The sequence below is a fragment of the Protopterus annectens genome, chromosome 7.part1, assembly GCF_019279795.1.
Source record: "Protopterus annectens isolate FY-2018-M chromosome 7.part1, PAN1.0, whole genome shotgun sequence".
Lineage (NCBI taxonomy): Eukaryota > Metazoa > Chordata > Ceratodontiformes > Protopteridae > Protopterus > Protopterus annectens.
In genome coordinates, this window is record NC_056740.1 from 380,004,610 (window position 1) to 380,022,421 (window position 17,812).

Here is a 17,812-nt window from a genome sequence, read left to right on the forward strand (position 1 = left end):
GCAGTTTTCCAGGATAGGTGTTGAAGATCTGCTGTTGCTGCTGGTTCGAAAGGGGGGAGTGTCAATTTTTCTAGCACAAAGTTCAAGTCCCATGCTGGTAATGGTGGTTTCCTAGGAGGTTTTACATTTTTAATTCCTCTCAGAAACTGCCTGAGTAGAGGATGCAAGAAGACAGGTGGATCGAAGCTGTATTCTGCAGAAATAGCTGATGCATGTATCTTGATGGAGAAGTAGGACAGGCCTGTATGGAAAAGCTCTGCCAAATACTCCAGGATGTTGGCAATGTCTACCTTTGACACATCTTTTCCCCTTTCAGTACTCCAAATGAGAAACCTTTTCCATTTTCCTGCATAGTTCCTTCTTGTTGAAGGTCTGCGGGCCTCAAGGATAATGTCTTTAACCCTTTGGGATAAATCTGGGTTAGTTGCTCTTATGTAATGTTCCAGGCAGTCAGCTGCAGAGTTTCCAGGTTTGGATGCAGGGTGTTGTAGCCACTCTGAGTTAACAGCAAAGGAATCAGGGGTAGTGTCCACATCTGCCCCCAAGACATGCTCCTCAGTAATGGGTACCAATGTTGTCTTGGCCAGTCTGGAGCTATCAGAATGATCCTTGGATGTTCCTCTTTGATTTTCAATAGCACCTTGTGCATCAAAGGAAGAGGTGGGAATGCATAGGCTGTCAGGCCTTTCCAACTGAAGGATAGAGAGTCCACCTTCCAAGCAAGTGGGTGGTACGTCCTTGTGCAGAATTTCTTGATCTGGTGATTGAGTGGGGATGCGAATAGGTCTATTTGTGGCAGTCCCCATTTCCTTGTGATGACCTTGAAGATGTCCGGGTGTAGCATCCATTCGTGAGCATCCGAGGTAGTTCTGCTTAATATGTCTGCTAGGATGTTTTCTTTTCCCGGTACAAAATTGCTTGTAACTGAATGTTGTAGCTCAGAGCCATATTCCATAGGTCCAGTGCCATCCGGCATAGAGGGTATGAATGAGTGCCTCCCTGTTTGTTGATGTACCACATGACTGTGGTGTTGTCTGTCCTTATCATCAACTGCCCTTCTTGGAGGAATGGTCTGAAATTCTGGATTGCTAGTTTTACTGCCAGCATTTCCTTTTGATTTATGTGCAGGTGCAGCTGTTCTGGAGTCCATAAGCCTTGTATGCACTTGTCCAGCATGTGGGCCCCCCAACCGTGGTCTGAGGCGTCCGTTGTGATGGTTTGGCTTGGTTGAATGCTGTGGAAGGGCAAACCTGGGTTTGACTAGCATGCCTGAGCCCACCATAGGAACTCTTGTTTCAGGCATGGGATTAGTGGTATTTCGGTTTCTAGGCTGTGCCTGTGTTGAGACCATAAATTCTTCAGGTACCACTGTAGCTTTCTCATATGCAGTCTGGCATGAGGGACCAGGATTATGCAGGATGCCATGAAGCCCAAGGCCTGCAGTACTTTCCTTGCTGTTAGTTTGTTCTGCTTTGTTAATGCCAAGAAGTAGAGAGGAAGTTGTTCTTGTTTTTCTGCAGTTAGGAATGCCATCTGTTTTACTGTGTCTAATTCTGCACCTAAGAAGGTTATTCTTTGGGATGGTATCAGTCTTGATTTTTTTATATTGACTGTATATCCCAGGGCTTGCAGTAAGCAAATGACTCTTTGTAAGTGTTCTGTTAGCTTGTTTTTGTTGTCCGCTTGTATCAAGCAGTCGTCCAGGTATGGATATATTTGGATTCCCTGAAGCCTGCAGTCAGCGATTACTGATGCCAGGCATTTCGTGAACACTCTGGGCGCAGTAGATAAGCCAAAGGGCAATGCTGAGAATTGATAATGCTCTGATCCTGCAAGAAATCTGAGGTATCTTCTGCAATTTGGTCGTATGGGGACGTGCAGGTAGGCCTCCTTGAGATCTAGAGTCACCAGCCAATACTCCTTGCCCAGCATGGGAAGAAGTTGCTGTAGGGTCAGCATTTTGAATTTTGGAACAATGAAGAATGTGATTAAAGCGGACAGGTCGAGAATAGGCCTCCAATTTTTCTCTTTTCTTGGTACCAGGAAGAGTCTGGAGTAAAATCCCTTTCCTTGTTCCATAGATGGTACCCTTTCCACAGCTCTCATCTTTGCTAATTGAGCTATTTGTTTTAGAGCTTCTGTCTTTTGATTTGGTGGTAGGTTTGGCATTCCTCTTTTTCCTGGTAAAGTATGGAAATGAAACCTGTAGCCTTGGTCTATAGCTTGCAAAATCCACTTGTCTCTTGTGATGTAGTGCCAGTTTTTTGAAAATAAGGCTAATTTTCCGCCTAAGGGTGCTGCAATTTGTTCCCTGGTAGGCGGTGCCAGAGCCAAGTCACTGTGATTGTCCTGTTGCAGTGGTAGTAGTTGTGTCTGTGCCTCGCTGGTTGTTACCTTGCCACTGGCGTCCCCTGTAGGCACCTCCTCTGGATTGATTTCTGCCTCTCAAACGCCTATTCCTGCCTCTCTGTGTTTTAGAGGAGTCTGGAAAGGACCAATTATTGGAAGGCCAGTTCCTGCTAAACCTTGGAGGCTGAACCTGTAAGAAATCTTTCACTGTTTGTACAGATTTTGCCTTCTCTTCCATTTTCTTCAGTACCTGCTGAGCAGGAGAACCAAATAAACTGACCTTATCCATAGGAGCATCTAATAGTTTTGCTTTAACATGATCCGGCAAGACCTGTTCTTTCAACCATGCATGCCTTCTTATAACTGTGCCAGTCATGGCTGATCTAAAGGAAGCCTCCAGTGCATCATAGCCACATTTTAAAGAATGGTTACTAACCTGCTGAATGTTATGCACCATTTCTAGAACATATTTCTTATCTAAAGAATCATCAGAGGACAGTTTCTTAGTTAACTGATCAAGCATAAACTCCTGGTATTGGATCATATGAAACTGACAGTTCAATGCCCTAGCTGAGAGAGTAGCAGAGGTGTATAGTTTTTTACCCCATCTCTCTAAGGACCTGGATTCCCTTTCAGAGGGGAGAGGGTTTTTAACTGAGGTTGAAGCTACTGCCTTAGGCCCCTGGGAGATAGTCTTGGGATCTGCAAAAGGAGCCTTGTATAAATGGTGATGTGTGTCCTGGACCCTGTAAAACCTATCGGGCTTAGCAGGGGCTGGAGGCAAAGTGTCAGGAGCAGTGCAAGCATCATTAAATGCATCATCTACAACAGGAAGAACTGGAGGTATAGCTAAAGGCCTATGTTGTGGTAAATGCAAAAAAGTCCTAAGCCTTTTCCTTGAGTCTGAGAAATCTTGCCCCTGCCATTGAAATTGCTCTCTCATGGCATGTAAGGTTTCCCCAAAGGAAAATTCCTCTGGTGGAGAGGCAGAAGGAATCGATTCCTCAGCATCGGAGTCTTCATAAGTAGAAAGAGGAGCCTCTGGATGGTCTGTATTGTCTGAATCATCAGAAGAATCATCTGAGGACACTGGCTCAGGGGGCTCTGCTCTAGGTCTCTTTTCTGGAGGAGGTTGAGAGGCCCTGTCTGGATGAGGTTGGGATCCCCTTATTAAAGAGATGAGATCCTCTGCCAGAGTAAGCATTTGGGAACTGGAGCTGGGCCTGTGAGAGGGGGGCTTAACAGGCACAGACTTAGAAGTTTTGGCTGCTTTAGCCCTGGCAAAGGCCTTTATGGACATGGCTGCAGGCGGCCTAGCAGCACCACGTGCAGGGGTTGAAACATCCAAAGGGATGGTGTCCGATAGTTCTTGTGAAACCACAGTAGCAGGTTGAATTTCAGAGGCCGACTCAACCAGGTTAGAAGGGGCCTCGGTAGTAGTCATGGATTCGGCTGAAGATAGAACCGTTTGCTCGGTTTTGGCCGAAACCGAGAAACTCGCGGTTTGCTTAACCACGGTTTCGGCCGAAACCGCGGACCGTGAGTGTCGGTCCTTTTCTTTGCGTTTCTTAACAACTTGTGAAGTCGGAGGATCCGACGGCATTATGTACGCAAATTCTGAGCCGAAAAACTGTTCAGCAAACTCCGACCGACGTCTAAGCGTCCGTCGGTTGAAAGAAGCACAGGCTAAACAAGCTGCTACGTCGTGGTCTGGGCCTAAACAAGGTAAGCAGTAAGAGTGGAAATCTTTATGAGGTATTTGTTTCCCACAAGTTAAACAGTTATTCACTTTTTTCTGACATCGGCTGAGGCAAGAAAGAGTCCCCAACGGGTACTTAGCTTTAGAAGTCTTGAAGTAGTATTCGGTAGTAGTAATCTCTGGATCTGACCGACCGGCACTTGCGAACAGCTTCTGCTTCGGGCGCCACGCGGCAAGAAAGACTGAGGAAAATGGCGTCGGCTGATGCCTTTATACCCGAAGAACTGCAGCTATGACGTCGGGTGAAGTGCGACACCAGCCGAGGCCAGACCCAGACTTTGGAATCCGGCCGACCGAAGGGCTGCCTGACGACAGGACAACCCATTTGTAAGGACTGCAGATGCATCCTTGAAGGACATCAAGGAGAGTGTTACTGTCAGCTGCCTCTCAGGTGCCAGGCTCCGCCACAAAATGCACACACTCAGGTCACTCCACAACAAGTACAAATATGACTCTGTCATTGTCCATGTTGGTGTGAATGACCTGAGATGTACCTCCCTGGACTACATGAAAAGAGACATGGAGGAGCTCTCCAATTTTGTAGCCCAGGCAGGTAAGACCATACCCCTGAGTAGCATCCTGCCATCACCCAGAATGATACCACAGTACAAGGACAAAATGATTGACTTCAACAATTGGCTAAGCTTCTGGTGTCATTCTAAGGGAAACCAGTATCTGTCTGCCTGGGATGACATTATCAACAGACCACGATGCTTTGCCAGAGATGGCCTGCACCTGTCACCCTTGGGATTCCGGATACTCGCTAAGGCTCTTGCCATTTTAGGCAAGGTTCAAATGACAAATTGACCACCATAACAGGTATAAGCAAGCAAAATCTGAGGGTAATGTTACTCAATGCTAGAAGTCAAAACTTCAAAATGCATTCACTCGAGGCACTCCTTAAAATGGAGAACATCGACATCTGTGCAATGACAGAGACCTGGTTCAAGGCTCCAGAGAGCACCCCTGCACTACCAGGCTATAATTCATACCACACCTACTGGCCACCTAACTTGGACCGAAACTCTAAAGGTGGAGGTGTGTCCATATTCATTAAGGATATCCACACCTCCAGGCTAGTTGTTCAGCATAATGCATCCGAGATTATCCAAGTGCAACTAACTCTGGGCAAGACCGCAATCCAAATTGTAACTTGCTACAGATCCCCCACCATGTCCCAGGATTCCCACTCCTCATTTCTTGATACACTGGAAAATTATAGGGTGCAACCCAACACCCTCATAATGGGTGATTTCAACTACCCCACCATTAACTGGGAAAACTACTCATGTACTAACTGTTTTGCTCAACACTTTCTGGAATTCATGAATTCCAATGCCTTGGATCAACTTATCCACACCTCCACCAGGGGCAGCAATATCCTAGACCTGGTCATTACCAACATGAGCGACCGTGTTCCACACCAGAGGTCAATGCCTCATTGGTCAGATCCGTCCACAAGCTAATCTCCATAGACATCCACATCCCACCCCCAGCCCCCATTAGGGAAACCACCGTAAAAAATTCTCTAAAGCCAACTTCACGCTTCTTAAGACAGAAGTGGCAAACTTTACAACACCCATGCATACGGACAACAGAGGTACGACTGCTGAATCATACACAAATGCACTTTATAAGCACTTACATGAGTGCATGGATCATGCTATTCCTAACAGAACCAAGATTCTATCCTCCAAAAAAAAAGGAAGCCAATCTGGCAGTCCCCTGCCATAAACAAACTTTACAACAGAAGAAAGAAATTTTTGCAAAAAAAGAACAAAAATGCCATGACTGGAGGAACTCCCTCGTCAGCCTCAGTAAGAAGCTGCGATCCCTCATAAAATCCTCCAAAGCTAGTTACAAAAACAAAATCGCCACTGATTCTAAAGACAACCACAAAACATTCTACAGCTATGTCAAGAATCTCAATGGCAACACTCATCTGCTCTGAGTTTCAGCACAATGACACTAAATACGTAGAACCAAATGATATTGCCAACATCCTGGCAGATAGGTTCAGTGCTAACTTTACCCCCTCTCACCCCCCCAAAGGGCCCATCTCTATACCAGAATAATGTAAAGTTCCTGTAATCATGGCTGCACAGGTAAAAACCACTCTCCCCAAAGCCAAGAACACAGCATCCATGGGACCTGACAACATCCCAGGATGCATTCTACATGAACTATAGAATGAACTGGCACCCCACCTAAGCACCATGTTCAATCATAGCCTCACCTCAGGCTTTGTGCCCACTGAATGGTGCACAGCAATGGTTATCCCACTCCTCAAAGGGGGATCCACCACGGACCCCAGAAACTAATGCCCCATTAGCCTGATGAGCTTGATCTGCAAGGCCATGGAATGTATCATCATGGAACTTATAAACAAAGACATTGGTAATCTCCAAACTCTGGACCCCATCCAGTTCTGGTTTGTAAAAGGCAGCTCATGTCTTCTAAACCTGATAGATGTCTTTGAAGCAGTCACCAAAGCCATAGACAAGGGTAATGTGGTTCCCACAGCCTATCTAGATCTTGCCAAGGCATTTGACACCATCCACCACTCTGGAATTATAGACAACCTCACTAAACTAGATATAAATCCCTATGTCACAGATGGGTTGCCATCTGGCTCACTGACAGAACCTACACTGTGAAAGTAGCAGACTCCAAATCCAACTTCAGACCAGTGACAAGTGGAGTACCACAGGGTTCAGTCCTGGGTCCTCTCCTGTTTGGTTATCTACTTTTCTGAAGTACAGGCTAACACAGAAGGTCTTTGGCTAATGAAGTTCACAAATGACTGCAAACTAGGAACCATAATCGAAACTTCTAATGGTGTGGACATCCTACAAAAGGGCCTCACTGAGACAAATGCCTGGTGTCAAAAGCCATGGCCTCAAGCTCAATGCCAAAAAGTGCATTGTTATCCCTTTTGGTAAAAACTCTGTACCCATGAGCTACCACATAGGTGGTAGTCTACTTAATACCAAAAGTGTGATAAAAGACCTTGAGACACAGGTGGATAGTAGTCTCTCCTTTGATAATCACATTGCCAGAGTAGTCAGGAAATCCTTCTACATGGTACACCTCATCACAAAAGGTTTCTCATCCAGGAAAAAAGAGGTCATTGTTCCCTTCTACTCATCACTCATTTGACCCATTATAGAGTACAATGCCCCCTTTTGGTACGTACCTCACAAGACATCTACAACTGGAAAGGCCGCAGAAATACCTCACAAAGAGGATTACCGGCCTCAAACACATGCCCTACACAGACTGTCTCAAAAAACTCCAACTTTACTCCATTGCATATCGCCTACTCAGAGGCGATCTCTGCCTAACATACAAAGCTATGTCAAACCTGAGCTGTTGGACATGCTCCACTTAAAGAAATCCCAATCCCTCCGACCGAGCTACACACTCTAGGGACCTAAACCTTGTCACCACAATAAACAGAACATGCTGGAGGGATAGATTCCTGTCCCAGAGACTTCCCATAGTCTTTAACAAACTACCTATCTATATCAAACAAAGCTCCTCTTTAGTACTCTTCCAAGAAAAATCTTGATGATTGGATGAGAAATGGGAAATTCACCCCGGGGATCACCTCTGTGGCTCTGCTCGACAGGGGCATAGGAAAATAATTTTCTTGGGTGGCAAAAACCAGGGTACCTTTTTTGCTAGGCGTATATAGGCCCTGAGGGCAATAGCCTAGTACCTACCTATGAACCTATAATGGGCAGACAAAAGGAGAGGCACTGGGTTTAAGAGCAGTTAAAGAAAACAAATAATGCAATTTCAATTTAAATGCTTCAAAAACAGTTTCAGCACAGAAATAGAAAAACAAAATTATGTGTAATATAATCATGCCCTGTGGCACTTACTATCTCATCTCTCTGGGGGCAGACAAAAGAGACCAATTTTAAGTAAGTAATGAAAATACATTTTTGTAGAAGGCATTTCAACATATCATCTTTAAAATTGTAGCCGCTATTTGTTTATGTCAATGCTATTTCATACTAAATTATTGTTTACATAACATTTAGTTTTTAAACCATAAACTTGGCAAGAATTTGATAAAAATATTGCATAAACCCTAGAAATAACTGGGATCATGGTCTTCAGTTAAGAAATTCAAATAATAAATGAGAACTACTTAAAATATTCATGCTATCAAGTAAGCAGCAAGTTAGAGCATCACTCAAAGGAGAAGTTTAACGGTTCATCATCTGCTTGGGGAAATGCTTCTCATGCTGGCCGCAAACTAATAATTCACATAAAAGCTTCCTCACATGCTCCAGGTGTATCAGTTATTATTTTAACAAGCATAAATGCATAAGCGCAGATTTTTATAAACTGCTTTGTCTTCTTTAGTTGTACGCAGATTGTAATATAGTATGATGGATTTGAATATAACTAATGTTCAGCATTGTAAGGCTGAAGCCTGAGTCTCCTTGCTATGGATGCCACAGTAGAAGGGGTGAGACATAAGAATGTACTTGAACAGAACACTGCAGCAATACCATCAGGCTGAACCAGTGGTTCAGTAATCTCAGTAATAGCTGAGGCACTTCCAGCTTCATGGTACAAAAGAGACAGAGCCCTAACTGCGACCTGAGAAACCTAGATTTAAATAGCATCCTGCTGCAAAGAAGGAAGCACAAGATTGGAATACGTTGCTTAAATGCTGGCACATCCATCCTACAGAAGGACGCTTTCCTGCCTGACTACAGATACTGGCAGGATCAGGGACTTAAGCATGAGAGATGAAATACACATAGACTGTGTTCAAAGGAGTTTGTGTGTGCGTGTGTGGTTATGGTAAAACATGCACAACAACTGTGCACCAATAAATCTGTAAAGCACAATAGTGGGTGAGATTAAAGATGGGCAAAACAGGAAAAGCCTCCACCATTATGCTGATGGCAGCATACTGGAAAACCTCTGCCTTCTCTCTACCTTGCTTGGAAACTGAGAGTGGATATCTGGCCCCAGCAGATGGTGGATAGTGTGTAGGAGGGGGCATGAAAACAGATGGTAAAAAATAAAAAAATTAGCTTTATATGAAAGAGGTAAGAAAACCTGCTAGTGAAAATTACATGTTCACCAGATTTCAAGCTCTGGCAGCTAAGTAGCCATCGCCAAAATGTGGGGTGGGACAAAAATTTGTAACACAGAATGATCGACATCACTGTTTGGGAGGGCATGAATGCTTCTGAGGGGATAAACATTATGCTGCTGAATGTAAGCCCACAGAGCTTTAAATGGCTGACTTCAACAGGTTGTCAGAGCTCTGAATAACATTCATCTTATCTGCTTCTGTGAAACAGTATAACCCTCACATGGCATCAAACCTTGAAGTCAGCATCTCCCCTCTCCCCACAAAAAATAAAAGTAGGTGACATTTATATTTCATCCATTATTTTTGTAATCTTATAACCTCAAAACTTGCAGTGCCCAATATGGCTAAAGTTAAGTCACGGCTATTGGGAATAACACCTAATGTTGGTATCATGGGTACAATATAGTCAGCTCAGTGTGAAGGCACCTGATGCTCTTTTAATTCAGCTTTGAACTCCGATGCCTGACATCTTGGGTCTCAGACAGACTTCTTGAATTTGGATTTACATACTCCAAAACCACTAATAAAATAAATTCTTGAAGTTTCCCAGAAATCTGTCAGCTTCTTTTACCCTGTATGTTTTTACAAACTGTTTCAAGCATGCATAAAGGCAGTCTTGCCAGTATAAAGTAGCCATTCTTATAAATTAATTTACTACTTAAATGTCCATCATTTTACATAATACCAGCTTAACCTTCTAAACTATTTATTTTGTTAGTATTATAAGACATATTTTGCCAATATCACAATCTTTTATTGCACACATTTCTGACTTGCATTAGCATTACATTATACATGAACATGATATATATAGTGTAGGTAATGCATGTAAATGGGCGGCCGCGGTGATGCAGCGGTTAGTGTTGCCACCTCACAGCAAGAGGTATTCCGGTTCGATCCTCAGCTGGGGTGCCTTCTGTGTGGAGTCTGCATGTCCTCCCTGTGGTCACGTGGGTTTCCTCCGGGTGGTCCGATTTCCTCCCACATCCCAAAGACATGCTGTAGGTGGATTGGATACTCTAAATTGGCCATAGGTGTGAGTGTGTGCATTCTATGGAAGGTTGGGCACCGGGCTGGCAACTCGACATGTAAAACTCCACTACAATCATGAGCAGAGAGGTGATCCGCTGTGGCGATCCCTAACCGGGAAAAGCCGAAAGAAGAAGAAGCAGAAGGTAATGTATGTAAATAATTGATGTTAAATGCAGGTACTTTAATGTAACTTCTCTCTCTTGTTAAGTACAACATAATTCAGCTACCAGTGTCATTTATTGTGCTGTTTTTTATACACATTTTATTTAATTGTATTCTTTGTAAACATCATCTGTTTGCTTTCTTATGTAAAACTGTCTGTTTTCCCAAGTCATGGCTGAAAAGAGTCTGTTTGACCAGCCACTTACCTGATTAACAAATAGTAAATAAATAAATAAATGTGTATGCACAGTATGTTCTAAAAAGGTCAACGCAAGCAACATCATTTAAATACCAACAGCTAGGGATCTGTGAACAATGAAAATATATATTCACTTTGCATTAGTTTTAGGGCAAGAACAATATATTTAACTGATTTACCCTTCGAAATTTCTTCCTTGCAAAATATCCTCTTGTGAATGCCTGCACTGTCACCGTTGCCACAAGGATGAGCTGATAGAGGCGTCTTACTAGGAAGCCACGGGCATGTCTTTGGATTACAATAGCTCCCCAGGTTTGTTTCAGAGCAGCTGCACTGACTGCTTGCCTTCAATATAAAAATAAAAATATGCAATTTTAAAGTGTCATTTTTAACAATGAAAAGCTGGAATGAAGATTTAGCTAATATTTTACTTCTGATACATGTGTAACATTAACAGCTATAAAAGATTCAGTACTTTGACTTTTTTTGACAAGCTCTTCATGCTCGTGGAGTAATGATTAAGATTTTGTGACTCATTCTAGACAACCATTCCACTACCAAAGTATTACATTTTTTCACAGGAATATATTAAGTCTACTGTAGATCTATAAAAATAATTGTTGGTCATATTATATTTGGAGGGTAAAGTAATATGAAAGAACATAATGCAGCACTATATATTACGGATGACTTTACTAGTAACTTATATTGTACTTACAATACTAGATCCCAGTTTATCATTTGTAGATCAGACAGGTGATCTGTGCAGTCAGAAAATAATCAGCAGTTATGTAACATATAAAAACCAAACCACCAGTCTGACCAAACAATGAAGGAAACCACCAGCGATTCTTGGGACTGTTGTTTTTCCTAGTTACGTAACAGACTGACCAAATGAGTCATATGGTATTCAAAGGCTCATAACTGATTTCACAAGAATTCAATGAAGAATATTTTCAACACCTGTATTAATGCAATCTCTCACTTACATGTCTGTCTTCATCATGCTATGTTCTAAACATAAGCAAAGAAACACAATCACAAAAAGTGGAAGCCTGCAGTTTAAACTACAATGCATAGTCCATCACAGAGAAATATCACATAAAACAATAAAAAAGGTTTTTTTTTTCAGAATCAGATAGGGAGTACCCCACTTGACCCAGTAACTGTGTGACTTCTGTGTACTAAAAATAGCCCTCCCTGACCAATTGCCTGTTTTCTTCTCGACCATATCCTTCTCTACAGAAGCAGTAAGCTTTTTTGTCTGGACCAAAAGGCCATCTTACTCAAGGACAGACAAGTTGCTAGCATACCTTACTATGTATGTCTGTAATTTTCTACTTAACCATTACTGACTACTCAGCATATTTTACTTTAGAACCATAATTTATCCAACAACTCTTCTAACTGTATGTCTGCAATAGGTCACACAAACTAATGAGATACAGCTTATTGACCTAACATAGTTGCTGACCCACATGTAATACTTTAGTCTCAGTCTTTATACATACTTATCAAATTAAATTTGTTAATCCATTCCAAATTCATAAATTTGCTAACATTATTATCCAAAAATTAATATTACAAAATAATTAAATATGACATAAAATATTGCCTATAGCCTAATCCCAAAAAACTATACTCTCCCCTTAAATTTATTGGCACCCTATAGTTCCACTTTATAAGCAGTCTCATCTTTCAAATATTTAACTGCAAATGGCTTAACAAGGTAATTTCTAACTTAAAAGTGAACAAGCATTGATGTAAGGCTCAAAATTTCATACCTCAATGCTTGATTTTTTAACTGCAACATTCTAGGCTTAATGTATCCTGCTCAGCTCAGGCTCAGTACACTCCCCTAACCCTACCCCCAATTCCCAACCACCCATACTTAAACTTCCCTCTCCATCCTATCACATTCCTGACTCCATCATCTATTTATATCACACACATATCATAGCTGCCACAGAGACCTGACTGAAACCCAATATCAAGACACTCATTTTCTTCCCCCTGACTACAACACAATCAGGACAGACAGAATGCATAAAAAAAGTGGGATACTGTTCTTCTCAAGCTCCTATACCATGACTCCCTAGTCATAGCTTATTCCATAATTTGTCAAGGCAGAAACTCTTATCTCTATCTTAAAATTAAAGATACAAAAAGCTTACGCATCACAATGTTGTATATACCTCCAATAATAATATCGCAGTCCTAGAAGCTATCCTTGCCTGGATATCTAATAGAATCACTAATGAAATAATCATCTTAGGAGATGTTAATATTAACTGTTAAAACTTCTCTATCACCTCCCCTACCTATAGCATAAATCTCTATGGCTTCACACAGGTCATCGCAGCTCCTACAATATATAATAAAAAGAACAACAATGGCTCTATCCTAGACTGGATTTTGATAAATAATCCTACTATTATAATTAATGCTGGAACAGTTCCTGATACCTTCAGAGATCACCTGCCAGCATATGTTCTGAGCAACCCCCTGACTCACTTAATGAACATCAATGCAGAATGACTAGGAACCTATCAAACTTCAACCAACAATCTTTCTTTGAACTTTTAAAGAAATTGGACTGGTCTGTCCTAAAAATACTACCCCTAGACAAAGCAGTCAACCACTTTAATACTACATTTTAGGTATACTCAACAGTGCCATGTCTCTTTGCCAAAGAAGACTCAAAGCTAACCATGCTCCATGACTATCATAACTAACCAAACAAATTATGTCTGATAGGGACAAAGCATGGAAGCACTGGCTGAAAAACAAAACTGATATATTCCTACAAAGGTATAGGCGACTTTGTAATAAATTAAAAAAGCAGGCAACCAAAGATAAAAAAGACTTCTATATCTAGCTACAAACCTGTGATAATCAAACCCCTAAAAATTCTTGTCTTCCATTTCACCATTATTAAACCCTGGAACCAAACATAATCCCACTCCATGTCCTGACAAATCACATTACCAAACTGCAATCAGCTTTAACACCCATTTTATTGAAAGTATATGCAACCCCACTATTCACCCATCTAATCTAGTTTCTTGTCCTCCCTATGCTCCCACATACCACCTCAACAAAGTTGACTAAGCTCCTTCCATCTGCTTCTACTACTTCCAAGGCACCATATGCATGATTTGTAATTCCTTCTACTTTTAAACTTCAACCTGTTTCCAAGAACACCATAAAAAACTTCTCTATACACTCAAACCATGCTCTATATCAGCAGATAATCCCAGATGAGTATCTAAAAATGTCTGCAGAAGCAATACCCTACCCTATTAGCATTCTCATAAATAGATCTATCACTGAAGCCCATGCTCCAACCCTTTGGAAAAAGTTACTTATCATTCCCCTGCACAAAATAGGTAATGCAACTGAATTATCTAGCTATCAATCCATTGCCATCTTGTCCCCTATCTCTAAACGTCTTGAAAAATCCATAAATAAAGAACTCCTTAGTTACCTCCTTCACAATAAACTAACTAGTAACCGTTACTCAACATGGTTTCAGGCCAGGTCACAGCACAACTACATTACTGAGCTTTATGGAATTGGTTAACACTGCAAGGGACTCGGGCAAACATGTTTCTTCACTATTTCTTGACCTCTCAAAAGCCTCTGACACAGTCTCCCATCCCAAACTTCTACAGCAACTAGCTACTCATGGCCTGTCACCCTCATCTCTCCAATGGCTTACTAGCTACCTATCAAACAGACAGCAACCAGTAAAACTGCATGATTCACTTTCTCCTTATCTCCCCAATGTCACTGGGGGTTCCCCAAGGCTCAGTTCTTGAACCCCTTCTTTTTACTATATTTATCAATAACCTTCACACCTCCCTCTGTCATGGTACTCCATTCAATATGGAGATGATTCAACTATTATCTGCTCTTCTGACAGTTTATCACACCTACAACAACTTACTCGAGGATCTTTCTCCTCTACAGAAACATGGCTTAGTAATGCCCAGCTGTTAACTTAATCCCAATAAAACTAAGTTCCTCCTTTTCAAGACCAAAGCCTCTGTCATTTAAAAAATAAAAATTTGAAATCATCTCACAAAATAAGACAGTAATTGAAGTAGTTCCTCATACTAAACTGCTAGTTTTGACAACAGATGAAAACCTTAAATTTGACCTTCACATCCATTACACTATTAAAAAAAACACATAATAAACTTGGGATTCTATGCAGGTATAAATAATTCCTGTAGACATCTACCAAACAAGATCTTACAATGACCTGCTTGTTACCTTTACTCTTATATGGAGCCTCCATTCTCACCAATATACAAACCTCACTAAAACAAAGTCAGAAATGTCTTACAATAAGACTGCAAAATTTGCATCTAATGCTAAACATTATAGTCATCACTGTTCAGCTCTGCAGTCTCTTAAATGGCTTGAATTCTCACATCTTACCTCCCTACAACACATAACTGCACATAAAAATGTACGTAAACATGATGCCTGTCCAGCCATAAAATTATACATAAATCTGATGTCTGCCCAGCCATTAATTCCATATTTCACAGCCATGTACCTATAAGATCCCCGAGATCTGAGAGCAAACTAATACTCTCATTATATATACCTAACAAATCAAAAAGTCTATATTCTTATTCCATTGCAAAAACCTGGAACTCCCTACCTATAACAATCAGAACTAATCCAAATATCTCAACCTTCAAACATAACTTAAAGGCATACCTGTCAAAATCCTCAAACTGTTTCGTCTCAAACCACGACTGAAACTTCAATCCCCACCTACCCTCACTTCCTTTTCTACTCCATACTACATTTTCATCTTGACTTATTTCTCTGATACTCACACTTACCTTCTCATTCTCCCATTCTATTACCTTCACTACCTCTATCCATTCGTCACTCTACCTCTTCTCATTTACTCCTTTATATCCGTCGCCCCCCCATTACTGCCACTTTACTCCTTCTCTTAACACAATCTTCTTTGTACCTACATCACTTCCACTATCAAACACAAAGACACTAAGGATCATGCTGCTAAACGCTCGGAGTTTAAATCAGAAACTGCACTCTCTGGAAGCACTCCTCTAGCTGGAAGATGTTGACATATGTGCAGTCACAGAAACCTCAAGGATGCAGAAAGTATCCTGGCCTTGCAAGGATACAATGCCTGACACTTTCAGATTGCAAACTGAAGGTGTGAGAACCAACTGAGGTGGCATATCTATTTTCATTAACGATAATTACACTGCTAGACTGGTTAGACAAGAAAACTCTATGGAGCTACTCCAAGTTCAAATTATTGTGGGTAATACCCCCTCCCCCTTCAGGTCATCAGTTACAGGTCCACATCCATTTACCGAGATGCCCACACAGCTTATTTAGACCTACTTGGGACAATTAAGGTACAACCTAACACCCTAGTCATGGGTGACTTCAACTATCCTTCCATTAATTGGGAAACTTATACAAGCCCAAACTCACTCACACAAAGGTTCCTGGACTTTGTTAACTCAAATGCAAAAGAAATAAATAGTGCACCACCACAAAAGGGGCTCCAGTATTCTAGACCTGGTTATCACCAATATGAGTGACTGATGCAAAGCCTCAAGTATAGGGCCTGCACTGGTTAAATCCAAACATAAACCAATCATTTTTGAAGTACCAATAGTACCAGAACTCCCCAAAGGAGAAGTCAGGCTAAAGAACTTCACCCAAGCTAACTATACCCTCCTAAGGGAAGGTACAACAGACTTACATGCTCCAGTTTCCAAAGATGGCATTGATGGCTACAGTAAAATATGCACTGATGCCCTGTATAAACATCTATACAAATGTACAGACATAGCCGTGCTGGGCAGGATTAAAGCAAGTTCCTCAAGAAAAAACAAATCATCTTGGTGGATGTCTAGCATTAATAAATTATACAATAAGCGAAAGAAACTGCTGTCTAAAAATACAAAAGTGAGATCCCAGTAGTGGAACAGCACCCTCAAACAAGCAAATAAGACAACTTATAAAATCTTCAAAGAGCAACTGTGAGAAAAATTTAGCAAGCATAGCCAAGGATAACCATAAGGCTTTCTTCAGCTATGTCCGCAACCTAAAAGGTAGGACTCAGATATGTGCCGAGCTAATTGTTGATGGCATTACACACACTGACCCTGTAGAAACTGCAAACCTGCTAGCAGACAGGTTTGGCAAGAATTTCACCCCCTCTCCCCCGCAAACATACCACAAACCATGTCTTCAACACCTCCTCCTCCCTGCATCTCCAAAGAGCAAGTCATCAATGCATTCTCCAAGGCTAAGAACTCAGCCTTCATAGGACCAGATGGCATTCTGGGCTGCATTCTTAATGTTCTAAAACAAGAACTAGTTACTCCATTAGGAACTCTATTCAACCACAGCCTGAGTGCTATCTTTTTCCCCACTGAATGGAAAACAGTGATTGTTATTCTCCTCTAGAAGGGCCGCTGGGCAACAGACATGGATAACTACAGACCCATAAGTTTAACCAGCCTCATCTGTAAGGCAATGGAACAAATCATCATGGACCTCATAAATAAGGATATAGGTAACCTCCAAACCCTGGATTCGTCCCAGTTTGGTTTTGTCAAGGGGTGGTCATCCCTGCTAAACCTGATGGACTTTTTCAAGAACATGATCAGAGCCATAGACGAGGGCAAAGCCATGCACACAGCCTATTTTGACTTGTCCAAGGCCATTAACACTATCTCACATTTGGGCATCATTGACAAACTAACACAGTTGAATATCAACCCCCATGTTGTCAAGCAGGTTGCAAACTGGCTCACAGACCAACAACACTCAGTCATAGTGGGAGACTTTACCTCTTCCAGCAGACCTGTCACCAGTGGGGTCCCAAAAGGGTCAGTACTGGGCCCCCTTTTTTTGGCATATACTTCTCAGAAGTCCAGGCCAAAACAGAGGGGCTGTGGCTAACCAAGTTTGCAGATGATTGCAAATTAGGTGCTATCAATGAATCCCCTAGCAATGTCAGTGCACTTCAAAGGGGGCTTACAAAGAGCAATGACTGGTGCCAAAGCCATGGTCATAAACTAAATGCTAAAAAATGCATCATCATTCCCTTCAGTAAAAACAATGTCCCTGCTGATTATAAAAAAATAATAACACCATAAGTACTAATTCAATA

The 17,812-nt window shown here is 41.6% G+C and overlaps 1 protein-coding gene across 1 annotated transcript in view; it reads right to left on the minus strand.

The window, feature by feature from the left end:
* MYO5C (myosin VC) overlaps nucleotides 1-17,812 on the minus strand; it is a 1,763,334-nt gene that overhangs the window by 1,275,021 nt on the left and 470,501 nt on the right. The window contains exon 8 of the mRNA XM_044078824.1: nucleotides 10,806-10,971. Within this exon, the coding sequence (XP_043934759.1) occupies nucleotides 10,806-10,971 (166 nt within the window). The remainder of the gene's footprint in view (nucleotides 1-10,805; nucleotides 10,972-17,812) is intronic.